This window comes from Notothenia rossii (genome assembly GCF_949606895.1).
Source record: "Notothenia rossii genome assembly, chromosome: 4".
Taxonomy (NCBI): domain Eukaryota; kingdom Metazoa; phylum Chordata; class Actinopteri; order Perciformes; family Nototheniidae; genus Notothenia; species Notothenia rossii.
Genome location: NC_136902.1, coordinates 81,932,810 through 81,960,574, shown reverse-complemented (window position 1 = coordinate 81,960,574; position 27,765 = coordinate 81,932,810). Strand labels below are relative to the sequence as shown.

At 40.6% G+C, this 27,765-nt stretch overlaps 2 protein-coding genes across 2 annotated transcripts in view; one reads left to right on the top strand and one right to left on the bottom strand.

Moving 5' to 3' along the window:
- Positions 1–2,313: 2,313 nt before the first annotated feature.
- Positions 2,314–14,998, bottom strand: stard10 (StAR related lipid transfer domain containing 10). Its single transcript, XM_079679660.1, has 8 exons — positions 14,770–14,998; positions 14,423–14,571; positions 14,138–14,298; positions 7,923–8,070; positions 7,661–7,764; positions 4,514–4,634; positions 3,885–3,937; positions 2,314–3,408 (listed from the first exon to the last, which is right to left on the bottom strand). Exons 3-8 carry the CDS (start codon positions 14,294–14,296, stop codon positions 3,202–3,204), a joined length of 792 nt encoding a protein of 263 aa, XP_079535786.1. The 5' UTR covers positions 14,297–14,298; positions 14,423–14,571; positions 14,770–14,998; the 3' UTR covers positions 2,314–3,201.
- Positions 14,999–17,637: 2,639 nt separating this feature from the next.
- Positions 17,638–27,765, top strand: part of clpb (ClpB family mitochondrial disaggregase) — a 34,035-nt gene continuing 23,907 nt past the window's right edge. The window contains 3 exon segments of the mRNA XM_079676614.1: positions 17,638–18,300; positions 19,108–19,159; positions 22,681–22,767. Of these exon segments, the coding sequence (XP_079532740.1) occupies positions 17,853–18,300; positions 19,108–19,159; positions 22,681–22,767 (587 nt within the window). The 5' untranslated portion in view covers positions 17,638–17,852.

Below are 27,765 nucleotides of genomic sequence, written 5' to 3'. Positions count from 1 at the left end.
AGAGGGCAACCACTCACCACTGAGATTTAGAGCCTTATAGATGGAGAGAGAATTTCAAAAGGCATCATGTTACAAATTTAAATAAAGCACATCATAATAAAGGACGACCAGCCTTTATAGTAGAAAGAGAATACTGCATGTAAATAATTGTTACATTATTGAAGAGGGTTCTTTTGATTGCATTTCAGCACCAGTAAAGAGAGTCAGCAAGATGAAAGCAACTGAGAGCGAGAGAGGCTGGCATTTAATAAAAGACATAAACTACACTACATTTTGACCTGTAACAGTCCCATCTGAGTCTAACAGGATCCAACCATACAGTATGTGAATTAAACATATCCTACCCCTGAGTTTACATGAATTTAAAAGGCCACATTACTGCCGAACATGTTTTTGGAAAGTTGAAGGGGAAACATGCCTAGTATTTTACCTTTGTGTTTCTGTTTGTGTCACATTATGTGATTCTTTGTGTTATCATTCGTTAAGTTTAGTGCACCATGAATAAAAAGGTCACAACACTAATACAAGGGTAATATTCAAGCATTGTGGAGGCTGGATGAACAACACACCGACTCTGTGACAAGACAGCAACGTGTTATTCAATTTATTATTTATTTATTTTATTTTTTTCTGACGGAAATATTAGGGAACTGTGTCGGTAAGATTAGAGTGTGTAAAGGAGATTGAAAAAGGAAGAAGGAGTGGAGATGAAAAGTGATGGATGGAATGGGATGAAAAAAAGGTGAAAAGGGAAAGGGAGATAACAGGGAGTTAAAGTTAAAAAGGGAGCAAAAAAAGAGAAAAGGAAAGCAAAATGAGGAATAAATAAAGAGACAGGATAGGACACATGTTTTAGATTAAAAAAAAGGTGAAAGGATGAGAGAAGCGAGAGGGATCAGAACAGAAAATATGGGGGTGACATGAGGATAGGAAAGAAGTGTAGCAGAGAGGATCAAAGGAGAAGAGAGCCCTGGATGAGGAGTAGATGAAAGGATTGACAAGAGGATGAAGAGACAGGAAGAGGAAAATAAAAAGAGGCGTGGGGAAATTGAGGATCAGGGCAGGGGCGAGAATCTAAGAAGCGGAGGGAGCTGGAACGGAGAAGAGGAGGTGGGGTTGTGATGAGTCATCGGAAGACTTTCAGCCCTGTGGGCCGGGTTTCTGTGGGGGTGGCAGTGTGACACATATGCAGAAACACACACAGAGGGATGCCTGCCTTCGTGCTGCGCATACGTCTCCTCCTGCTGTGGAGGCGGCTGGGAGACAATGCAGGGAAGCCACTGGGACATACCGTTCACACACTCTTTTCCTCTGACACACACATGCACAAAACGAGGATGGTTCAGGGAGAGTCCTCATTAGCACTCTGAGGACGGATTGGATGGTTTTAAACATGGGCAGAACTGGAAAATAGTCGATGCAGCTGTAGGAAAAAAGAGCTGAGCTGCGTGCACCTCCTGCCTTTCTGCAACACTCACACATTCTTTCTTCCATCATTCATAATTTATTAGGTGGAGCATATGCAGAGGCGGATGTCATAAAGGGGAACTGTCAGAGAAGATGACATGCGAAAAATGGAGGTTGAGGCATGACGTTAACATTGCTACGTTCCTGTTTCTGAGGCACTCACAGGCAGAGATAGCTTCATGGACCTTCAAATATTTATTTTTCTAATGTTCGTCCAATATGCTTATGTTCTTAAACCATACAATGAAGGCATGGGAGTTTTTGTGTGAGGAAAGACAAGCTTTCATGTCACCAAATTGACAAACCACAGGGACACAGCTGGCGTACATGAGGTGCATTAACAATATGCATGCTCTTATTTTCATTCTACATTGAAGAAGGGGTGGACACCCTGCAATAAGTCACTTCCTCTGTGTGGCAGACAAATTTCTCTCCTTTTCAGTGCTGAGTCGATCTCAGAGTTGCCATGACAACAGATTGGGGGATTCCTTATTCTGAACTAGGCCAATGAGCACAAGCATGCTACGCTATACACATGCAAGTGCAGGCAAGCAAACAAACACAATGCACACTTTACCATTAGGGAATAACGGTTACAAAAATAGGTGTCATGGTGTTTCCCTGTTCTAATCATGGCAGGGCACGTTTCAAATCAATGGTTTTGTGTATAGGTGTGTGTGCGTGTGTGTGTGTGTGTGTGTGTGTGTGTGTGTGTGTGTGTGTGTGTGTTACAGAAAGAAAGTGTTGACATTTCAATCAGCCAATAGTTATTTTAGCACAAACATTTAAACCTGCATCATCAGACATAAAGCCTAGCATATAGAGGAAAAAAAGACTCGGTTCACATTTGACACTTCAAACCCTTTGTAGGAATCTCTATTTATTTTTTTTAAACTCTCAATACATTCATACATCTCTCAATTAGAGTAGTGGACAGTACGTTTGTAATATCTGAATATGTGTTTGTGTGTGTATGTTGTGTGTTCCAGCTGCCTTCTGCACACCTGCATATTTGTTATGTGCTTACAAAATGTGATGGAGACACATAATGAGACAACATGGGTAGAATGTGTGTGTGTATGCACAGCTGGGTGCATAAAAGAAGTATCAATGAATGGCATGCAACCATATGTGTATGTATACAAGATCATTATGAGGTTGCACTGAGATGCTTTCCCATTAAATAGATTGTATCCATAACTTCCAGACGAAGAAGTATAACTTTGAAATCCATTGTTTATATTTTGATTAAGAGCTGGATTTCCACTGTCAGGTTAGTCTGTAAACTTTTCAACACTAAATCTTACTGAAAATATATTTCTGCTATGATTATCTATATAGGTCCTAATCAGAAAAATATGATATCCCTTCAAGGAGCATGAAAAAACACAGCAACTTTAGTGATTACAATACATCTGAGTTTACCGACTTTAAAATGTAGTTTTTGCTGCTGCTTGTGAGTGATGGGTGTGTTTCTGTGAATGTATCTTTGAGCATGTATGTGTTGGTACATTATGTATGCAAGTATGAAATGGGAAGAAGTATGTCTGTGTGCATGCATGCTTAAGTACACGTGCCAGTAAGTATGCCTGCATATGCAATTGCATGTGCATGCATACTATAAAGACACATATATATCAGTTGAATCATGGATGTCTATCAGGCATGCATGTAACCCTGCATTACTGTGTTTGTGTGTGTATGAATCCATGACTGTGTGTGTGTGAGTGTGTGTTAGTCGCTGTCTTCTCTCTCCTGGGTCTCAGCCAGGGAGCTCTCATCAATATTCTCCAGGCTCTCAGCGCGCTGGATGCTGAGCTCAGACAGAGGGATGCTGGGTAATGTAGTCTGTTCGGGGTAGAGCCAGGGCTTGAAGCCAGGGTTGTGTCTCTGCTTCCACTCTGTATACTTCAAACAGGCTTTGTTGATCTTCTTCATTGCCTAAAAGGATAATAAATAGACATAGAAAAAAACACATATCCGTTTAGGTTTTATAGATCAGATGTCATCATTCACAACCACAGCAAGCAGTAAGGTAATGATTGAACTTAAATGCACTGCAAATATTGAATGGCTGAATTAAAAATATAAATACGATTGTAAAATGTTTAATGCTAAATGTTTTAGTATGTACTATGTGGCATATCAATATTTTATTTTCACTGGGATTTGTGCATCTTTTTAAAACAATTATATTTTCAATCGAGATCAAGAGAATATTTGCCCTATTGCAACAAGTACACACGCACCCTTGAACAGACAAAGAGCAAATAACAAATAAATGCTGAGAAATGCTAGTGTGTTTCTGGAATGTGTAGGAGAGATTATAAATTGGATGTATTAGTGCCGGTGGATTAAAAAGGTCTCCAAACACACAACACACTCACAGAATGTCTGTTAATCTGCAAATAACTTACCCGAGGAGCAAGGAAGTGGGAGGACTTGTTGACAACCCACTTGGGTAACGAACCTGCAAGGAAACAGAGTGAACAGAGGAAGAAGGAGAGAAATGAGAGAAAGAAAAGGGAGTGAGAAAGAGGAAGAGGAGGTTGGAAAAGACATAAAAGAGGGATTTAAAGTTAGCTTTAATGCATGTCATGTCCTCAAAGATCAAAGTGGAGCTTAGTCTCTTGCTACTCACTACCACACACATTATAAAACCCTGAATAAAGGCATTTACACAATTAACAAGTGTGTGACAGCAAAAAAGTCAATTAAAGGGAGAATCAAATGAATAGGTGAAAAGGAGAGAAGGTAGAGAGCGAGGCAGCAGAGTGAAATAGACTGTCCTTCCTATGGTTCCTATGGCGACTCATTTGACATAAAGGCTGGGGACTTAATCATTCATTAGAACTATGAGGTTTACGCACCTGTGTGTGTGTGTGTGTGTGTGTGTGTGTGTGTGTGTGTGTGTGTGTGTGTGTGTGTGTGTGTGTGTGTGTGTGTGTGTGTGTGTGTGTGTGTGTGTGTGTGTGTGTGTGTGTGTGCGTGTACGTGTGCGTGTGTGTGTGTGTGTGTGTGTGTGTGTGTGTGTGTGTGTACTTACCCCTTGGATCTACCTGAGCCATGTAGGTGAGGGTACAGCTGTTGGCCGGTCCCTGGCTCTGGATCACGTAACCAGTCTGAATGGACACAGCTCGCACCTTGTCTTTTTTAGAAGGGTATTTCTGTAGAGAAAGCACACATACACAAATAAAATCCCTATTCAGTGATAGTACTAACCTTGAACAGGAAAAGCAGCCTACTACACTCATTATTATTTTAAATTGGTGGCTTCTGATTTCCATACTGCAGTATATAAATGACACCCACGTGCACAAAAGCAGGGCAGATTCAGAAATCACTACTTTAAAAGACTGTATTAAGCCCTTTGTGTGCATCAGTCAAATGGACGACGTTGTGCATGCTAAGCTTTGGGATTCTGGGTTGTTTTTGGGTTTCTGCTGCCAGTCATACAGATGTTCTGCTTCAGTCATCTTTCTGGTGCATAGTCAGTCCACACTGTGAATATCACAGCAGTTAATGCCCACTGCTGGCTCCTTTGACTACATATCTAAGATTATTATTCATGATGATAAAGTACAGCACTGGTTAGCCTTTGCTAATTGGGACAGGCACACTGCGGCACAGAGAGCAGCAGTCAGCTAATTAAATGTAAAGAACCTTTATCAGAGGAGAGCTTCATATTATGATTGCTTCACCATTTTCTCTACTATTCAACTTCAAATTGCCTGCACCTCTGTAAGAATTGATGCTGTCAGTGCAAGGACAGCTGTTGTTAAACATTACACCTGCAGGTTTCTTGGAATTCAGGGACAGCATTATAAGGTCCTGAGGTAATGTTTAAGAAGAGATCAGAGGATTTTAAGCGTTAGTCACCATTAACAGAGGAACTCCAGCGATAGTGTCTTTTTTTATTTTTTTTTGACACTCTCGCCCAACCAGGAAACTCCATATCTGACCTGATAATCAGTTATTTGGTGCATCGAAAGTATATTTACTTAGCTTTGGGTATATCGAATGATGATCACACAAAAGTCCACAACCTTTTTTATATATTTAAAGAATAATCAACAGAGTCTATATTCATGCCAGCTTCTGTTGGCTGTGCTTAATCTAACGTGTTGCTTTGTGCAGTGGTTGAGGAAGCCAAGTAAAGATAGTAACTTAAAAAAACTCTGTTACAGGTCAAATGTTACGAATTCAAATGTATGCAAGTAAAATCTGGAAAATATACCTTACATTTTAGTTGCAGAAAAACCTTAAATTCAATAGCTGGAATCATATTTTTTAACATAAAAAATGACTGAAAAGTCGAAATAGTTCTGTCAAATACTAATCACTTTATCGGCTTATCATTACTGTTTTTACTTAGGCCTATAAATGGCTTGGTGGTTTCATTCATAACAAACCATTGTATTTAATTAACTCTTCTTAGTTTGTAACTTAAGCTGTCAGATAAATGTAGTAGAGGACAAATAATGAAATATTAATCTCTGAAATATAGTGTAGTAGAAGTATGAAGCCAGATGAAAATAAAATACTCATAACACAAATTTGACTTTACCACTGGCATACCAGTATTTGCTAATCAGCATTAAACATAAATTATAACTGCGGCTGATGGGGAATGCTATTAGTATTGCAGCTACAGTATTTGTAAAAAACAAAAAGGTATCACCATAAGCATTTTTTATCCATCCAATAATAGCTCTTCCATGCCTGCAGCCAGGCTGCAATAGTGGCTAAAAGAGGCCTTAATAGATTACATGATGAATAAGTCATTAGCTGTATCCCTGATATACATATAGGCCTCACTGGCCAGAACAAGTCAGACTAACACAGTTCATTCAGGACAGTGATAGCTGGATCTCAACGGCTTATTGCTGAAAGCTGACTGAAAACAAGTTGTTATTTATCACGGGAAAGAGTGTGGTTGAGTGTAGTGTCAAACGCAGGATAAGTAGAGTGAATCCTGGTAGTGGGTGTGTGATCTCAGCTCGAAGGATCCCCTTTAGCTGCACTCAGCAAGCCAAGCTCTCAAATTCTACTGACCTTGCCTAATCAAACACAGTCATGCACACACACACACGTGAAACACAAACACACACACATATACACACACATATACACACACACACACACATAACATCTATTATGTCGGTAGCCACTTATTGATGCAGGAATGCGGAAGGGGAGGTGGAAGTCAACAGCTAGGAGTCACATGAGAGGTCTTATCCTATTGTAAACATCATATTAGTGAGTGAGACATAGAAGCCGTTACTGAGAGGGAAAAGAGAGGGAGGGAGAGACAGAAAATAAAAAAAATAAAACGAGAAAAAGACAGCAACATACTGTAAATGGTGAGAATTACAACTAAAGAAAATTGAAACTATTGATAATATGTTAATCAAATAAGTAGCTAAATATTATCTGGTTGAAGGTTTCCTTTTTGTAATTCAGATGAAAACAGAATATCTTTTGGTTTTAGGCAGACAAATCAAGCTGTTTAAAAACGAGACAATGGTTTGAAGGTTAATGGAAAATAACAGTTTTTAGTTGCCTAAGAGAGAGGTGATGAGTGCAAGGTTTTACAGAAAATTAATTATTGTCGCCTTGTTCCTATAGAACACAGAAATAGAGCCAAAGTAAAGTCTGAGGACTCAGGGCTGATTCCAAACTTGACGTCATTCACATGGTCTCAGCGTTCTCTAATCAGCCTTTGTTTTACTGGCCTTTGACATACAAATCATTCAGGTTCTTAGAAAGCACCACTAGAAGCTGAACTCTAAACACAATGCATTCAACTGCATCACATTAACCACCTATACTTAAAGTGAAGAAGTGTAAACAGACAGTGCACCCATCTTGCTCCCAGCCAGGTTAAAGCTTCCAGCAGGAGGCATGGGGGTGCTCTCTCTTTGGAAAGGTGCCAAACTCTCTTCTCTTTGTGGATGCAGTAGGTATTTTAAATTGAGTGACGCACACAGCTTAGCAATGCTGCCTTTGAACAAATATTGAAGGGTTTATTTGCATACAGCACATCGCCCTGAGCTTGCTAAACTGGATCATGTTGGCTCACCTGATGTACGCTCATTTCACAATGCACCTTTGAACACAGAGAGTTATATGGGACCGAATGATTAGGGCCCCAGCTGAGCAAATCTAAGTGTGTGTGTTGGTTTTGACTCACGGGATGTTTGACAGAGTAGTTCATGATGATGTAATCTTTCCCCATTGGAAGCCAGGAACGAAGCGTGATGACGTCCCGGTTCCGAAGAGGACTCGGACACTTCCCTGTTGACACACAGGAGAACTCTGATGACCTCAACAGTGAACAGTGAACCGTTTATCTATGTGCACTTTGTGTTTCACCCTGCTTCCCTTCAAAGCCCCAAATCATATTACTAACAAGTGAATGCTTTCTTTAATCAGCACTCGAGTGTTTAACATACATGAGTAGTATCCAACATCCGCATTGACCGTAAGCTTCCCGATGTCGAAGGTTTCAATGACGTTTGTGTCCCATTTTCTCCTGTATTCAATATCATGGAGAACGTCGTACATGGTCTCAGCCGACACGTCCTTACACACCATCCGACACTGGGAAAGGGAGAAAGACAGACCGTTTTCATTTTCATTTTTTTTTTAAATAACTGAATTACAGACCAAAGCAGATGTATACGTTATTCATGCGATTGCACTTATCACGCAGAACATTTCAGAGCTCTATCCAATGCAAACTATGGAGCAAGAAAATCCATTAGATTTGAATGAAGTTGCATCCGATAAATTGATAGTAAATTGTAAACTGACGTGTTAATGATGAGAGATGGCGTGAAAGTGTCAGAAATAGACAGTACGTGTGCTTCTGTGTGTGAGAAAGAGAAAGAGAAAGAGAGAGAGAATATTAGGAGAGAATCAAGAGACAGACCGCAGATGAGTCATTACTGGACCTGAGCTCTATAATGGAAAACAACACTATCAGTAAAGAACAAAGAGACAGAAAGACGTACAGTTTTCAAACGGTGGCAGGGGGTCGGATTTCAAAAGGCCATACTCATCCTAGAAACTACATGAAATAAACTTTAAATAAATTATAGGGCGTATAAGAAAATGTAAGAGAAATACATTATTTATACATCCGTAGGTGTTGATGTGGAACAGGTATGGTGTAGTGTATCACAGCTTATTAATGACACCATAGGGACTCTCCTCATGTTGTCTTTGGAGTAGATGGCACTGTACATACACCCTGTGTGGAGACAGGTCTGCAGCTCTTGGGCAAAGCTGTTACTACAGTTACAATTACCAGGGGGAACTAGTCTTAAAATAACAAACAGAGGACAGAGCAATGGAGGAGGGGAGACACAACGAGACACTTTGAGCAAGTGAGAAGAATAGTCAATGAAAAAGAAATTAACCGCGGTTGGAGGTCTGATGATTTGGACTCCAATAATATATCAGTACAGAAGGGTTGGAACTCAATGTATCTCCCTTGATCCCAAAGGCTTCATTTAAGAAAATGATCAAAACATGTACTCTTCATTTAGCTGTACAGCTCTCTAAAAATGAACTTTAAAAAAAAAAAGATATCCGAATTGCTTATTCAAATTTGAATCTGCAATACCGTTACTTATCACACACTAAGAATGATGTCGTACATAAAAAGTAAAAAGAGTTACCAAATGTCTACATCCATGCTTTTTTCTGACACATTAAAAAAAAAAAACATTAGGAGCTTATTAAAACATTAACCACTGAGTAACTTTTTTTACATTAAGCTTATTTTTCTTTTAATACTTCTACGCTTCATTTTGAATGCCAGACACTTTGTAACAGAGTTCTATTCTGAAAGAACTATGATGCAAGTAAAATATAATGCAAAAGGCCAGGAAATAAAAAAAGTTTGTCCAATTGCAAAGACAAGCTAATCGTTTCAATGTGGTTAGTGATCGTAAAGTGATCTGATACTGACCCTCAACTAATTCAATGCCAGTCTATTCAAGAAACAGCTGCAGAATGGCATTACAGGAAAAGAAAGCCTATAAAAGAGATTGCATGATGATTCCTCCTGATAGCAGTGATGGAAACATTTTGTTTAATAGGCTACATAATTACAAGCTCATTTCTGATTCATTTACATGAACTACAAAAACACGTACCAGTACACACAGTATCAAGGGATAAAGTTGACATTAAATGAAAAGAAACATGCATGTTGGTGTACCTTAGAGGAAAGTAAACCACAAAAACTGCTACAAAAAATGTGTGTTTGTTATATGTACGGAGGGCAACAATGACAGTGCAACACTATCAGTAAGGTCTAATATTTGATATCCGTGTGTGTGCGTGTTTGTGTGTAAACAGATTGGCTCTCACTTGTAGGTCACAAAGAGCAGGGAGAATAATGGATGTGATGTATCCAAAGGCAAACTGAAACAGGAGTAGGAGGAGAAAGGCGAACCAAAAGAAAAGGCAACAGAAGAGAACTCTAGATAGCAGAAGGCGAACAGTGCAGAGAAGACATGCGCCAGGAAAGTACATGTGTGCATAATTCTATTAGGCACTAATTCAGTGAAGCCAACAGATGAAGCAGGGAGACGGAGAAACAGAGAGGCGGGTGAGAGGGAGTTCAGAGATAAAGCAGAGACACAGGGAGAGAAAAACGAAGACAAGTAGGTACACAACCAATTAGTGGTCTGGTGAGGCTTTGTTCCTGTATGGTCCGAGTCCACACTGCCCACTCATATTGCACCAAATGACCTCTGACCCCTGCCATCCGACCCACGCCACCCACTACCTGTTCTTTCTAATATTCCCTGTCTTACTAACTTGTGTCTCCCTGACACTCTCTTTCTTCCCTTCCTCCCTGGGTCCCTCCAACCTGTCAACTCTCATCGTTGCTCCCATTGGTGCCAATACATGATGGCGGAAGACAATTATGAAACAAAAAAATGAGAACATGGAGGAGTGTATGTGTAATTCACAGCTGGGCTTCCCCTGTCTGGGGGAGGAAGCAAACCCAGGTAAGTGCTTGACAGTTTGTCAAACTAAAAAACAAACATACGCTAATATACACCCACACATTGAGCATTGTGGTGAGAAGTCATGTGCTGACAAACAATATGATGTTGTTGATGATGACAGTTACAGCTGTGATTACACACTGATACAAAAGTCCTGAATATGGCGGTGGCAATCATTACGACGAAAACGATGTGGCTGATGATAATTAGTCCGCTAATGATAATGATGATTGCCAGTGTGTTCTCTCTCACTCTCGGATTGGGATGTATCACTTTTTCCCTATTGATATTGATGCTATAGTGAAGAGGGAACAGGAATGGAGGAAAAGTCTCCATACACATTAATCATTCGACACGCATCAGCAAAGATGCAGGCTTTTATTTCTTCTATAAATAGAATAGCTGTATCTGTGGCACTGCTGGTGCACCTACTCTTACCCTCACACACCCTCTTACACACACACACACCCTCTTACCCTCACACACCCTCTTACTTACACACACCCTCTTACTTACACACACACACACACACACACACACACACCCTCTTACTTACACACACACACACACACACACACACACACACACACACACACACACACACACACACACACACACACACACACACACACACACACACACACACACACACACACACACACACACACACACACACACACACACACACACACACACACACACACACACACACACACACACACACACACACACACACACACACACACACACACACACACACACACACACACACACACACACACACACACTTCGACTAAGTGCTCTTGGTGTGTGTATGTCTATGACTGACCCATTAAACTTGTGTTCCAGAAGGGTGTTTATGGGATTCATTGTTGTCGAGCCAAACTATGTCATCTAAAACTATTGATTTGTACATACTGTTTATAATACATAACTGTTATTTCATTTGGGTTAGGGTTGCTGCCTTGCTAACCCTGCTGCCTGAAGAGGGATACTTTTTTAAGCATATGGAGGGTTTTAAGCAATTCTACTTCACATTCTCTTGCAGTTTATAAATGGTATATTTGACTTATTTTGTTATGAACTAATAAAGATAAACACAAACCCCTATGAGCATGATCCATACACCCCCATCTACCGTATTTACACACGGCTACAATAATGTCATTAATTTGTGAAGAAAACAAAGTAAACATGTGTCATGCCAGTTTGGAGAGAATTAATGTTTTGGCTGAGTAAGGCATTGAAAGAAATATGTACTATGCAAAAATAAAGCTCCTGTAACTGTTACATTTACATGAAGATAAAGGGAAAGGTATCCCTGTGTCTTTATCTTTATGTAAATAAAACTTGAAATGTGTGTGTGCACTTTCTACTTCTGTTTGCTGAGCTGTCCTGGGGAAACACACCTGTTCTTACCCTCTGCACACACATGTTATTCCCAGCTAATGCAGACATAATATACTTCTCCTTTGTCACACACAGAATATACTCTGAGGAATCAAACTGGCAAATGAACACCTTTACAACATCCTGATAGCCTTTTACACACATACCCCCCAACACACAAACATAAAAATACACACACACACACATCCTTCCTTACAGGTACAAAGACAGTGTAGTTGGAGGGGGGGCTTGGAAAATCCCTTGTCAGTTTTGGCACCTGCACACCCTTACGTACACAGACACACACCCATGCATGCACACACACTAATTTATTTAACAAAGTAAACAGCTGGTGGCTTGCACACCTACATCAGACCAGGATGCACCAGCAGGAAAGCACACACATTTACACAGGACAATGTGTTTCGTTTCCATCGAGTAAATGACGGATATCAGATTATTACTGTTTGTCAGTTTAGAAATGACTGTGAAGGTTAGAAACGTGAAGGCAACTTCCCAAAAACTGTCAGCTGTGAAGGACAATCAGTCTTAAAGTGAAAGTGACAACACTTCAGGACCTTTAGAGCCAGTTGAGCACTAAATTGCCCTTCAATCAGGTTACCGGCAAAGTCTGCAAGTACAACATGATTACAAACCATCATATTTTTTGTTAATTGACATATTTAATACAATTCCTGGGGGCCTGTAGATCTCACTGGCTAATAGATTTGGTTGTTAGATGCACAAAAAGTTCACATTGTCTACATTGGATGAAAATCTTATACCATTTTTACAAACATTTATTTATAACCCTAAATGAATGAATGTACTATCAAAAGTTATGTATACTAAGAGGCAACTTCAGACAACAATTATCATGGCTTACACAATTTCTTTATTAAAATGTCCCTTTGTATCTTCATATGTGTGGAAACTACTTCATTAAGTATGTATTGCTATATATTTCTGTATTCTTGTGTGTGCTGAAATCGTTTTTTTTACTATGGGTCTTTGTCCTGGCACAATAACAAAACTTTATTAATGACTGAAGTGTGTGTTGATGGTACGCAGCGGTTAGGTTTCGATAGATTAAAGTGACACTGCCGTCGTAATGACTCCTTCACATTGTCTCCCAAAATAAACAGACAAACTGCCAAGACTGCTATTTCACTGGATAGCAATGTTTCTTATCATGTGCCTCCATCATGACATGATTTACCTTACCTAAACAATGATCAGGAACCACTTTTTTCCCCACCTACTGTACTGAACCTTGTGAATGTATTAATGTCTTACTGTAGCCTGACTAGAGCTAGTTTATCATTTAGTTAATACAAGAGAAAAACAGACCAATAACCAACACAAGTTATCAAAGTCCAAAGAAAGGTCTTTAACCTGGATATTTTGTAATTTTACCAAAATTGACTCAATGTAGAATTGAGAAACGCAGTAAATGTCAAATTTAAAGAGCTGCAACCACATAATAAAAATGCAATTCATAACTGACTTCATTGATTTATTTTATGTGTTTTGGCTATCAGGAATGGTCTATTGTACTATTTCAGCTTATGTTCACTTCCCTGTGCTGTGTGAAATTAATTACAAACTGTATACAAAACTGGCTACACAGAAGTGAACAAAGTGAGCCGACATATTACACCTTCCACTCCACAATATGCTGTTGGGTAGAGACTTGAAAATAGTTTCACTGGCTGCGCGTAATGGTGTCTCTCTGGAGCATTAAACCTGACTCCTGAGGCTCTCACTTCTCTGTGATACCTGGGATTTTGAAAGTGTGCATTAGGCATCTATTCACACTCCTACCATTGCACACATTTATAAATAGATAATTTAATCTAACTCAGGATGTGTGCACTAAACTGTGATACTAAGAAAGTTACACATTGGATGCTTTACATTTGCACTGTTGGCATAATGTCCTAACTATTAACCCTTTTTGTTTGTTTGCTTACACAGGGACAACAAAGTACTATGTGTTTTCTAAATAAATGTATTTGACATGCAATGAAGGTTAGTGGATAGGAGAATCCTCTGCATGCAGCAAAAAGCAGCAGTTAGAGTATGTCAGCAGTTTGAATCATATGGGAATTTAGAAAAATCACATTCTAGCCAAGAGGATTATACAACAGTTTATATTACCTCCACAATAAAGTTACAGCATAGTGATTGTATATTTTGTAATTTAAACATATTCTTGGGACTTCTTGGGAAAAGGTTAAACAGTGTCTCACCTTAATTTTGTGGATGGACTTCCCTTCCTCCAGACCCTGGGTGAACACCGTGATGCCCCCCTTGTTGTGGTTGATACTCCAGCCTTCCTCGCACAGACACTCCGCCTTGAAGCTGGCAAACGCCCGGTCATCCGGTATGGTCACAGTCTGTCCAGACATGGCTAGTTACCGGGGGGGAGGTGGGAGAAGGGAGAAGAGAGGGTTAGTGAGACTCCTGTCGGACCCGGAGGGGCGGGGGGGACACTGTGAGCCGGGGAAATGAAGGGAACGCAGAGAGCCACTTACTTCTTCTGTGGGAATAACTTGTCTAATTCAATTTCCTCCTTTCAAGCTAGAAGCTGTTGTAGGCTGCACCGCGTCTTGTGATGATGAGCGTGCGTGTGTGTGTATGCGCATTGAGGGAGGTACAACAACCGCAATCCACCCTGCACAAACTAATCAAACAGGGGGGTTATAAGCAAAGACTCACACAGGTGAGAGCACTCAAAACATAATGCACATAAGTCGTGTATCAGATGAATCAAATGTGGGTTTTTTAATTGATGACGGTGGTTAAATAAGTTGTAGCGAGGTCTTCAGAAACAGCCACTCTTGAGACAAACCATATGTTTCTGTTTTCGCTTGTCTCTCACCGTTTTTCTCTCCTTCTTTCTGTGTCCCCCTCTTCATACGTCTTCCCCTACCGGTGCCTTTATTTTCCCCTCTCTCAGTTGCAGTATTTCTTGGGCTTGGGATCATTTGCAGTGGCTCTCCATCGTTGCGTCGCTGCTGTGGCAGGTGGTGGAGGAGATGCGGTGAGAAATAAGAGGAAGAGGGGGGAGACGGAGGGGGGGAGAGGTTGAGGAACCAGGCTGAACAGGCAGGCGACGCAGAGGCTGCTACAATGGAAACGCCTCCCTGTGCTGCCTTCAGGTGCTCCCCGTAAAACTGCCATAAATACATTGTATTCGTTTTAATTAGAGTTACAGTAGCCCACTGTTGACAACTAACATGTTGGGAACCTAGCTAATGCAAACACTGTTAGAAGTATTTTGTTATGGGAAAACACAATTTGATATACATTATTACGCCAAATAATGATACATAGTTTTCCAACTATGTCCTTTCTGTATTAATTGTAGTAGATCTTACATTAGAGCTGGAGCAAAGATTAAACCAGCCAATATGTAGCACTGGAAACAGATCTCCATTGTAAATACATCAAATTGCCTCAGATGTTGCCCAACCCTTAACCCTGGAGGTAAGCCATGGAGTGAGAAGGGGCCTAGGTTTTTACTTAAACACATTCAAATATATTTTCAAGCACCTCTTTATCTAGCATCAATAATAGTAATCTGAATATCTTTCTTACAGCTCAAACAGTCAAGCTACGCCTTTTTGTTTTCATATTCCCGATAGCTTTTGAACGCAACCCGCACTATCACATCATACACGTGCACCTTTTTGCAAACTAGTTAGTTTACAGAGCCGCGGGGGCGCGCCTGGCTCCTGTTGGCTGACGTGTGAAGTCTCTTCGGCCTTCACCTGTCCTCTGGACCAGCGGCTATTTTATATTGGTCTATATAAATAATAATTGATTTTTCTCTATATTATGCTTCCTTATGCTTATAACTGCAGTTGAACTGTGTGTGTGTGTGTGTGTGTGTGTTTGTGTGTGTGTGTGTGTGTGTGTGTGTGTGTGTGTGTGTGTGTGTGTGTGTGTGTGTGTGTGTGTGTGTGTGTGTGTGTGTGTGTTTGTGTGTGTGTGTATATTCCCTCACTCTGTTTGCTTGTATCCAATTACTATCACTCAGTCTGTCGTTTAATTGTTCTATTACATCGCTCTCACTCCTTTAATCTTGGAGTGTGTAAGCCCATTATCAGTTTCTTACATTCAATTTGATCTGTGGGTGTGCTCAACATCTTCAAACCATAATAATCTGAAATGCACCTTACATTTTTCGTTCTTAAAATGACACTTAAATGTCTTGCTTTGCTCAGAAGCAATAAATGTTTTTGACTTTTGAAACTGTCTTTTGAATAAAAGGGTTGAAGTTTTCCATTCTGACCCTGACCTTTGACCTCATGAGACAGAGAAGTGAGAAGGTACATTTCTCACCAGGATGGTAACTTATCATATGATCTTTATCAATACAATACTATCAATTTATACAATACATATTCAACTATTATCCAGTATGTCGAGAACGGTGGTTCCATAACCGGGGGGCGTTGCAGGACGGCCATACGTGACCAATGTTGGAAAAATGTGGAGTGAAACCTAAGTTAAATAAATCATTTTCACAGCAGACATTCTGCAGTCAAACACCATCATAATCAATTACATAGCTATTTGATATACATTAAATTGCATTACATCTTAAAACAGAGCCTTGGTTGACAGTGTTTTTTCCACCTGTGTCGAAATGTTTGCTAAGTAAAATGTCAGTGAATCTGATTATTTTAGGAACATAAAAAACAAGAATGCTCTAATGGTTCTTTATTTGTTGGAGAGAATGGATGTGTTGTCAGGTGTATACAAAAGCGAAGCCACACTGACATTTAGATGGCATTGCCGGTAAAGGTGCCAGTGGATTTATGATGGCAGAGCCTGAAACCCTCTATGATTCATGTCTGGTGAGCCACAGTTAGCCTATTGCCAGCACATAACTTAACCTTCTAGTAGATTTTGCCCATTCTTGTATATGTCAAAATGGCTTGGCTTGGATTGTATTTCAAGAATACTAAAACACATTTTCAGTCATTAGAGAATAGTGTTAAAATGACTACACTCACAACTTTAATTTATCAGTGGTTAAGAGTTTGAGGCTAGAGTATATAATTGTGTTGTCCTTTTGCTGATGAGAATAACTTAATTGTTCGTGCGACTATCATCATTAAGGCCAAAACTAAAGACATTGTTATGAATAGATGACACTGTCTGCAATGGCCTGTGAACTCAGAACTGTGCTTTGATGCCATCTGGTGGCCATGAGGAGCTGAGGGACAAGTAGCCTGCCCTGACAAAACGACTGCCTGTGCCATTAAAAGTCAGTGTTCTGTTATTCTAAGGGCCTCTTGTATACAATGAAATGCTAAAGTATCAGAACCTCTGATGGTGGACATCTCACCATAAATACAAAGTGAAAATAATGCACATTGGCATCTTCTCCTTTTAGGAAAACTCTGTAACATAGCTGTTTTTGGTGGTAGGCCTATGATTACAAACAAATACAGAAAAGCTATCCTGTAACATTTGTAAATCAAGAGGGTAGCTAGCTATAGATATGGGACTTCTAAAGTAATGGAACTTGGCAACACTGGAAACTATAAACTCTAAGCTTGTTATGCCAGCATTTTTCTTAAGGATTAATGGGTTAAGTGGGGTTGTGTGCTTTTCTAAATCTGTCTTGTGGGTCTCACAACAGTTTAACTAGATTTAAATGAACATGGAATTATGCAACACTAACACCTCTTGCGGTAAACACATGAGCTGACACCGAAGCTTCCAGTGAAACACCATTTCCCCAAATGCACCGCGCGTTCTGGTGACATCCACAATACAATGAGGTGAACGGTTGTTTTCGTCTCCATGGTTGAAAGTAGCTGCCTAGAAATCGAGGTTTTAACGGCTGTTACATCGGATTAACGAGGTGTCCCCGGCCCCGACTACCCCTGAGATTACAGCCAGACTGAGGGTTTCATCCCCCGGGTCGTTTTCGGTCAGTTCCTCGCCATGTTATCATCGGTTCCCACCAGGCTCATTGCTCGAAGGTCGCGCAGCCTGTCACCGTGTAGCCGCGTCCTCCAGACCAGCGCGAGCGGTGCTGCGCGGCAGGGCACCCGGGAGAAACCGACAGAGAACAACCGCAATCCCATCGTGTCTACCTCCCGGGTCTCCAGGAGGGGGATTTTAGACGAGGACACCGCTGGTACCAGTGTGAACCCGGCGGTGCAGTACCACCATCTCGCCCCAAGATGGCTGTCCAACCTTGAGAACCGCCGCAACTCATGGGCGTCTTTGGCCGGCAGGGGACGCAACAACAACCACTACTGGGAGGAGAGCGGCGGAGGAGAGGGCCGGGGGACAGGAGGGGGAGCCGGCCGAGCAGGGGTGGCCTCTGCCGGGGTGCTGTCCGCTGCGGCCCTGGCCTTCTGCCTGAAGAAAGACTCTGATAACAAAGGTAGATTTAAAAAAAATCGTATTTATTCAAAAACCTATATAAATATAATGCACAAAAACCTTGACATCAGTGGTACACATACATTTCAAAACAGAGGTACACTTTATCAGCTGTCATTGTGCTGTCTGACATAATTGTTTTGTCTTTGAGTTCAAGTGTTTTATTATCATATGTACAATAACTACTTGTTGGCTGTGAATATCTAAGGGTCCCACCAACTATGCAAAAAATTAATATGTATTAAAAATCACTGAAATAACATAATACTCTAATACATTAAATCATTAAGTTAAAAAAAGGTACACCATAGCTTATAAACAAATAAATAAAAGTAATTGTAAGTAAAAAAACTAAAAGTTAACAGGTATAGTAGTACATGTATATGTAATATGTGCTTAATGTATGTACACACAGAGAGGTGTAAACTATTGTAAAACAGTAAGTCAAATTATATAAATGTAAAGTGTCAATGGTTGAGTGAGTGTCAAGTGAGTTCAAGAGTCCAGCAGTCTGGCCTGCAGGGTTAAGCTGTTCCTGTGTGCCAGACAGCAGCAGACAGAACAGTCTGGCTTTATTAGTGATCATTCACTTGGTATTAGAAAAAGGAAAGTAAATCGATGTCATTTATGGTCAGCAACTTTTTGAAGATTTTCTCAAAAGGCACAGTTTGTTATAATGGTCAATGTGTGAATGTGAAGATAATTGGGAATTTGATTTTAAAAAACAGTCTTGTCATCTCTTGTTTTATATTTGTGCTCAAGTTTTCTGTATCCTTCTTCTGTAATGTTTTTGTATTTGCATAACAAGGTGATGCTCTTCTGGAGGCAGCGAGGACCAATAACTCTGAAGATGTTGCCAGGTACCCCTCCCCCCCCCCCCCCCAAAAGCACACACACACTTCAACACCTTGCACATGCATCATCGACCAACATAACACAGAGACACATTATTGGCTCTCCGTTGTGAACCACATGATTTAAGGAGGCCTACTTTGTGTAGGAAGGGTGTTGTAGACATTAAATAAATGGCATGACAAGTGGCCAAATGTTGCCTTTTAAAAGACTATTCTACATGCCAGACAACAGCCATATACTACCTTTAATTTGTCATTATAGCAGTGATTGATATAATATTACTAACGCCATGTGACTTGGATTTCGAGACATTAGTTTTATTGTTATATGTAATTGTACAAATATTTGTTTGGTACACTAAATTGAATGGCTTACTTGGCAATCGTATCTAATAATGAAAACCGTATCCCCTGCACTAATATGAATATTGTCTTCATTCCAATGTATTGAGGCAGAATCTCCGCCTGGACTACAATTAACTCAATTCCCCTGAATAAATAAATCATGTTTGATTGAATCCAAATTGGGTTTTCACTGTTGACCTCTATTGGGCTCTGGTAAGAATATAATAGAAAGCCTTTATTTTAAATACCTGTCATACCGGTCATCTGCTGAAGCAACAGCTAGGATCATAAAAATCCAGTTGTTTCACTTTCTGCTGTCCCGTTAAATACCACCAGGTGGAAGAAGAGGACCGTGTGTGTGTGTGTGTGTGTGTGTGTGTGTGTGTGTGTGTGTGTGTGTGTGTGTGTGTGTGTGTGTGTGTGTGTGTGTGTGTGTGTGTGTGTGTGTGTGTGTGTGTGTGTGTGTGTGTGTGTGTGTGTGTGTGTGTGTGTGTGTGTGTGTGTGTGTGTGTGTGTGTGTGTGTGTGTGTGTGTGTGTGTGTGTGTGTGTGTGTGTGTGTGTGTGTGTGTGTGTGTGTGTGTGTGTGTGTGTGTGTGTGTGTGTGTGTGTGTGTGTGTGTGTTAGCAGGATGGATGTCACACTTATCCACTCAGAACTCAATTCCCACAATTAGCCTTGATTTGTGTTTCATTCAAGCGTTTGAGATGGTTTTTTTCTTTTGCTTTGTTTTACCTTTTATTTATATTTTCTAACTCGCAGATTAAAATAGCTTTGCTCCGAGTCTGTTCCAATTCCCCTGCACACTCAGAGACCGTCTACCAGAGCCACCCGAGAAAAGCCACGTCAGGCCTTTCTTTGTCCCATCTGTCCTGCTGATAATATATTACAAATTAAATTACATTACACATCTTGAGTAACTGTGAGAACAGACAGAAGCTAACACGCTGTAGTCACACGTTTGGTGTATTGACGTTTTCTTTTTTCTTTCATTTGATTTGACGGATCAGAGTAATTGGTTAGATAAAATACAGACAAACATCATTCTTCATATTGGTGTATGGTTGGAGCAGTCATGCCCTGCTTAATAATCATGTTAATATGTGTTTGAAATCAGTGCTTGCCTTGTGTGTGTCACTGATGGTGTATCAATGTACTGTACATTAGGGCAGCATACATGTACTTATCCATGTGTGTCTCCATTTGCTGGCTTGGGTTACCTGTGCCATGTGGCAGATGGTGAAGGTGAGAGTACAGACGGACAGTCGGCCAGTCAGCAGCTCAAAGATGTGTTAAGTGCTTTGGTTTAGTTTTCTAGAAGTGGTAGAGTGTCAGGGTGTGTCTGCTGAGAGGATGAGGAGACGATAGAGGTCTCGTTCTAACACTGACCTTATAAAGCAGTTGTGCTACACCTGAAATATATATATATATATATATATCTTGAGATTGCAATTTAACAGTGGAAAGTGTATATGAAGTGGATTTTCTGTGAGACTAACGCTTTAGCTTTAAAAGCAGGTTCCACCAATCAGGGTTCATATAGTTAATTACAATGCTGACATTTCGGGAATGGAAGTATTAGCTCTTGTATTCTGTATTTTAAGATATGTAAAGGTTCAATTAGTTAATAGCTCCCCTCCAGTTGTCTTGCAGCCAAGCTTGTGAAACAGCTTGTTGTCTCTGTGATCATACAGCCCACAGTAAACCCACATTAAAGAATGTTTGTTAGGTTTGGTAAACCCATTCATAAGGTCTGGTTTCATTGCAGGATTTACAAAAATAATGGACACTCTGCTCACTTTCTCTGCCTCTTTTGAAGGCAACATTGACACGACAATGTTGAAGTTTGGTTGAAGGGCGGGTTTGTCATATACATCTGTCAAACACTTGAAATATACAAAAAATGTCACCAAAAATACCTGAAGTGTCACTCTGTCTCTCTTGATGTAAACGCTTTCGGAGCACAGTCCATCTACACTGCTTCTCCATCTTATTCTGCCACGTCTTTGTGAAAGACTAAAGCTCTGACTTCCCACAATGCCCCTTCTTTAAATTAACCTTTTTGTAAATAAATAGCTTAGTTTGAACAAACCTAAAAGAGTACTTTGCCCTAAAAAGCTTGGATATAGTTGTAGTGGTGAGCCTTTTCCTCTACCCAGACCCTGAAACTTCCCGCAGACCCTGCAGTGAAAACGGAGCCAGAGAGCTTCAGAGCTGAGTGCAGACCAGACTGAGGCCCCTGTGTTGACTGTAAACACACACACTGTCTGCCTGCTCAGCACATAAGGCGACATAAGGATCACTTACACACACACACACTTTATAAGGATTGTGCCACTCCAGTGCCTGATGTCATACCCTCCGGCAGGAAACTCAACACACACCTGGCTAACATACAGACACATTAACTGGTCAAGGAGCAAGTGTGTGTGTGTTTGTGTGTCAGATAAAGACAAAGATATCGGGCTGGGTTCATGCTGGTGTGTCTAACAAGGCAGCTCTTCCATACAGTAACCCAAGCAGCTGGCAAGCCATATCTCTTGTTTTAACATATGGCCATTAACATGTTCAATCTTTTCCTTATTTAAATGTGAACAAATACTCATTCTTCCATCAGTAAACCTCTGTATGTGTTAAAATATGAACAAAGCACTTCATTTCCTATTGATTTGATACCGTTGCTATATGGGCATTTGTTTCTGACGCCCTCTATAGGTCGTCATAATAACTACTTATGTTGGACAAAACATTTTCCCAGAAATAATTGTGATTATCATTTGATGTCTGTTTAAGACTATTTAATTCCACTGATGTAATGATCATACTGCTAATGCAAGTACCCCTTTCCAATAATGTAATTGACTATTTGAATCCTAGGAATTATCATACATTTGAATCTGAACGTAAAAAATATAGTTATAGATAAAAGATAAATAAGATGCCAAATCTATTAACGGTAGGAAAACCCCGCTGTTTATTCCGGGATTATGTTGTCGACATTCTTTTGTACACAAACACGCATGTAAACACAAAGGGAGTTGCTGATGTCAGCAAAAATGATCAAGGTCATGTTCATATATCGTACGATAAGTCAATAACATCATTATTATAACATGCCCTCTCTATATGTGGATATTAACAGTGATGTTGAATTAAAACTACTTTTCGTTTCTTTTCCCATCAGGCTGGTGAAAGAGGGGGTCGATGCAAACCAACGCCACCGTCTCGGTTGGACCGCTCTCATGGTGGCTGCCATGAACCGCCAGCACAGGTCTGTGTGTTTCTGAACAAATCGTGTGTTTCTGAGTTCTGCGATGCCCTCTCTGGTGAGCATATGTAACAGTAATGTAGTGTTTTGGAAAAGGGCAGCTGTCTGCATGAGTTAGTATGTGAGCATATGTCATCTGTGTCCCGCTCTAGTTGTTACAGTCGGCCTTCAGAAGAGCAAAGTGCGAGTTTCAGACTGACAGACGGTCTTTCCTCGTTCCCCCATCTCTCTGTCCAACAAATTAAATTAGCCTCCTGGCCCCCAGAACACACACAGCCGAGAGAGGGGCCGGGGTTAAGGCCGGGCCAAATCCAATTTACAGGCTTTTATTTTTTCTTCCATCACGACTGTGTGGTCACTTTTTTGTTTAACGGCCTAATGTGCCCGTGAGAAGCCCGATGTGAAACTCAAATATAGAAATAGTCTTCTTTAAATATAACGGTTATAGTTGCTCCCTTCTTAAGAAATGGAAACAAGAAAGAAATGCAAGACACATTTAAACCTTAATGAGAATGTGAGAGGCAAGGCAAGTTTATTTATATAGCACTTTTCAACACAGGGCAATTCAAAGTGCTTTACAAAAATGAAAGATATTAAGAGCATAATACACATTAGAAACATTAAAAAATAAAACATGAATAACACAGGTACATGAATAAAAGTTACAGTGCAGTGTTAGATGTGAATAGTTCAATTAAAAGCAGCAGCAAAAAGAAAAGTCTTCAGCCTCAGAGAGGTGTTATGTTTCTGCATTGGAATTGATTTCATAGTTTATATTTTTTATTATCAGTATTTATATTGATGTGTTATTTTACTTGTATACAGTTATTGAAGTGCTTTAATTATTATTTGATCGACAGAAAAGTCATTTATGAGAATTGGTTAATCAAGTCAATACTAATGAAAAAGGCCAAACAGTGTCTGGATCCAGCTCCTCAAATGTTAGAATCTGATACGTTATATGATTTTAAAGTGGGTTTTTACTAGTTTGTCGTACATTTTTCAGAATCTTTTGGGACAGTAATCAATCAATGGTAAAAATGGATGTGTTAATTAAAGTAATTGTTAATTGCACTCACTTCTACAGTACTTACAATATTGTCTGTAACTCGTTCTCAGACACAGAAATAAAAATGTGCTTTCATTTTTTCACTTTTTGGTGATATTTGAGCTCCATTACATCTTTATAATTACACGACGAGTGCTGAGTGATAGTTGAGCGTAACATCTTGATGTATGTGTAATGTGTTTTTGGACACAAATGTGTGTTTGTGACTGTCTGTGTGTGCCCCTGCACTGTCCTTATAAAGTGTGTGTGTGTGCGTTATGAGTGCTATAACTCAGCGAGGCAGTGACACTCCTCTGTGTTTAATCCCGTCTTCTAACCCCCCAGTGAGCCGTCACTGCTGCAGGGAAGACGGAACATCGGTTCACACACATCAGTCATACATGTCTCACTAACACACACACGCCCATAACCACACACACACACACAAATGTGGATGCAGGTGGGAATGCACGCACAAAAACACACACAAAGACGAGGGGGGTTTATACCAAATATCTTACAGGCCAACTGCCTATTACTCAGTCACACACAACTTTATTTGCAGCCGTTAAGTGAAAACACAGCAAACATTACTCATGAGCGCGGTCTAGCCTGTAGCTAGACTGTCAGCATGGAACTGACTGTTGAATAACTTCACCTCCCTCTCTTACTGCGTATTTATTTTATCCCGGACCAGAAGTGGTAACAGTGTTTCTAGAGACAGAAGATTGACCAGAGCTGTTTCAGTGGAAGCTGAGGAGCTCGGTGTATCCTCTCTGGTGCTCAGGGGTCGAGGTGCGGCTGTGAGAGAGAATCAGGGGTGGAGTAGAGGGCTGTGTGGAAGAATTAAGGGTGAGACATCGGGGGGCGTGTGTTTGCTTAGCTTTGATCTGGGGCTAAATCTGGGAGGCGCAGGGCCTGGCCCACTATTTGCACTCTTTAACACACAATACCCATCTCCATGTCTCTTTCTCTCCCTCCATCCCTCCCTCGCTGCTTTCACGTGCACAATGAGCGCTCAGCCGAGTGAAACGCCTGTTGACCGTTCCGACCTGTCGGCCGAGTGACTCGATGGGAGGCAGGGGGACGAGACGAGGGAAAGCGGAGGGATGATGGAACGAGAGGATGAGTGGCTCGTTGGGAAGCAGAGAAGAGAAAAGCTTAGAGGTGGAGAGAGAGAGAGTGATGTGGAGTGGGATTATGGATTTGGGACCGGGATTAGCTGGATTGAAAAGTGGGGGAAATCACCCAGTGAAATATTCCTATCATTTAGTCACGATGCAACATGATTGTGATGGTAAGCAGCCGGTTAAGTGACAGATCAAGCTGCCATACAGCAACGTTTCCTACACTTTGGTTCTCTGTACGCATTTCCTTAGGTGGGCCATTACAATATACAAAATGTCCTACCCTCAATTCTAGCCTTTGCCACATTTAACATTTATAATTTTTAACATTTGTAAACTGCTCCCATTTTCAACAAACAAGTTATTCAAATGAAATTGTATTCATAAGAATACAATGCTGGAATTAAGGCATCTCCTCCTTGATGTTACAGCTACATACAGTAGCAACCATGCAATGATTAGGAGAACAATATCTGTTCAAAGTTGAACATTAAATATTTACACGGTTTTAGTGGTTTCAATTAAAAAAGTATGTTTCCTAAAAGCTTGAAAGGAGACCGGTCTTTGAAAACATGTGGCTTTTTTATTCCAACTGTAATTGTTTTGATCTGCATTTCACACATATAATGGGCACCTTTTATATACAGTATATACTGACTTTGTTTTGTCGGAATGACACAGTCCATGGGAAAATCCAACCAAGCTAACTCAAGCACTTTTGCAGCTATTTAAGTCATCAGCATCACAACGTTAAGTCAGTTTTATATGTATAGCCGGATATCACAGATCTGACAGGCCCAGCCATTAGCCCTCAATTTGGACAAAAGAAAAATTGAGATATCCTCAGGAAGAGAAACAGAGAAGGAAACAAAATTAATCTTGGACACACTTTAAAAAAAATTCTTTGACCAATCGGGTTCTTTGGTTGGAATAAAAAAAGAGCAGTGCGCCTCTCTTCCTGGCATCTCTCTGACCCCAGCTGTGCAGGTGTGAAGGGGTCAAGTGAGGTCCAGCGTCTGGGCCAGGTGGTCCGAGACATGGATGGTCAGTTCGGCTCAGGTGTCTATTATAGAACAGGACAGAAGGAAGTGCTCATTTCCTGTCTTCCCTCCAGGGCACGATGGGAAAATAACACCAGCCCCCGGCAGTATCACCGGTCACCTGCTGGCAAACCTCGGCACGCGCTGGAGGGTTGAATCTACCAGGAGCTCTTGCTTGTTAAGTGAGCAGCGGTCATTATTTCAAGCTTTTGGTACAAGAGATGGAAGGTGAGGTAGCTTGGGAACGTCCATTAATGTGTCCAAGTCTCAGGCATCTGTTGAAGTGTTCTCAAGCAAGACGCTGACTCCTGCTCAACTCCACGGGTGATGCTTTGAAACACTTACGTAACACTTCAATCAATTAGATTTTACATTTAAAAGAAGGAAGAAATGCAAAGAAATAAAACACAAACATCAACAAAGATTTACAGCATGAGGGAAGGGAATATATAAGTTAAGGATGTTAAGCTTACATCCACAGAGGGTCAACACAACGGACACAACGAAAAAAGTGACACGTTTGGGACACGGTTGTTAAGTCAGCAGCTAGATCCTTATTTATTTAACACTTTTATGTTTCAGTCTAGCTAAAAATGTAAAATGCTGTAATTTACAGATGTTTTAGAAGTTTGTAAATGTAACTTTCGGCCCACTCCTTTTTAAATAGGCGAGGTGTGTAACCTAATTAACCCCTGCGTGCCTTCAGTTTGGCCTTAAATGAGTGCTGCAGCTCTCCTCCTGAAGGTCCCAAATAAAGTTAGCCACTTGATCATCAGTTGATTAGTTAAACCATCAACTGTTTTCAAAAGCTCATTAGTTTTAGCACTTTCCTGTATAATTAAATCTCCTTCTTTCATCTTTTTAACCGCACGTCCCTCCTTTCATCCAGTCCTCCTCCTCTCTGCAGTTTTCCTCTCTTTATCCCTCCGTGTTTACCTTTCTGATGCCATGAACTCTTTTCAGACTGTCTCATTCCCCCACACAGTCCTGCCCAGCCTCGTGTGACCAACCTTAGTTTGGGTTTGTGTGTATGTGTCTCGCAGGATGCATCGAGGTGTTTGTAGAAGTGCTTGCAAGGGTGAGAGGAGAGCTCTCTGTGGGTCACGGCCCCCCTGCTGCCCCCAGCCACAGTGATACAGTAACAAAAGGGGACCCCCCGATAGTCCTTTATACCCCCTCAGCAAGGTCAGACACAAAGACCTGGCCGGCCTGTTCTCAGCTCTCCGCTCCCACAGGAACATGTAGTTACTAAACCAGCAGCAAGATGGGCGGCAATTATATATAATTCTGTCTGTGATTTGTTTGACTGATATACTGGAATCATTTGTTCGTACGGCACACCGTACTTTGGTTTTTGAGCCTGTACTGGTACCCCAAAGAACATTTTCTTATTTTTCTAACCTTCTATTTAGGGCTTGTACTGTTATTTGACACATTATTTTCATTTCATTGACTATTTTGATTATCCATTGACAATTCCAGTTGTTTTTTCAGCACAAATGCCAGAAAAGTACTGGTTCTAGTTTCTCAAACCTGTGTCTTGCTTTTTTGACCATATCTTGATATTATCATTTAAGTAGAATAAGTATCTTTGGGTGTAGACTGTAAGTCGAATGATAGAGTATATTTGAATACACCTCAGGCTCCTGGAAATAACATTTGGCAATTTTTCAGTTTCTACTAAATATTTCTTATTACTTTTTAAGAATCTTAAAAATTGCAGATATGTCTTTAGTGAAAAGAATAGTTGCTAACCTAATTCTAATAACTGATGCATAGCTAAAAT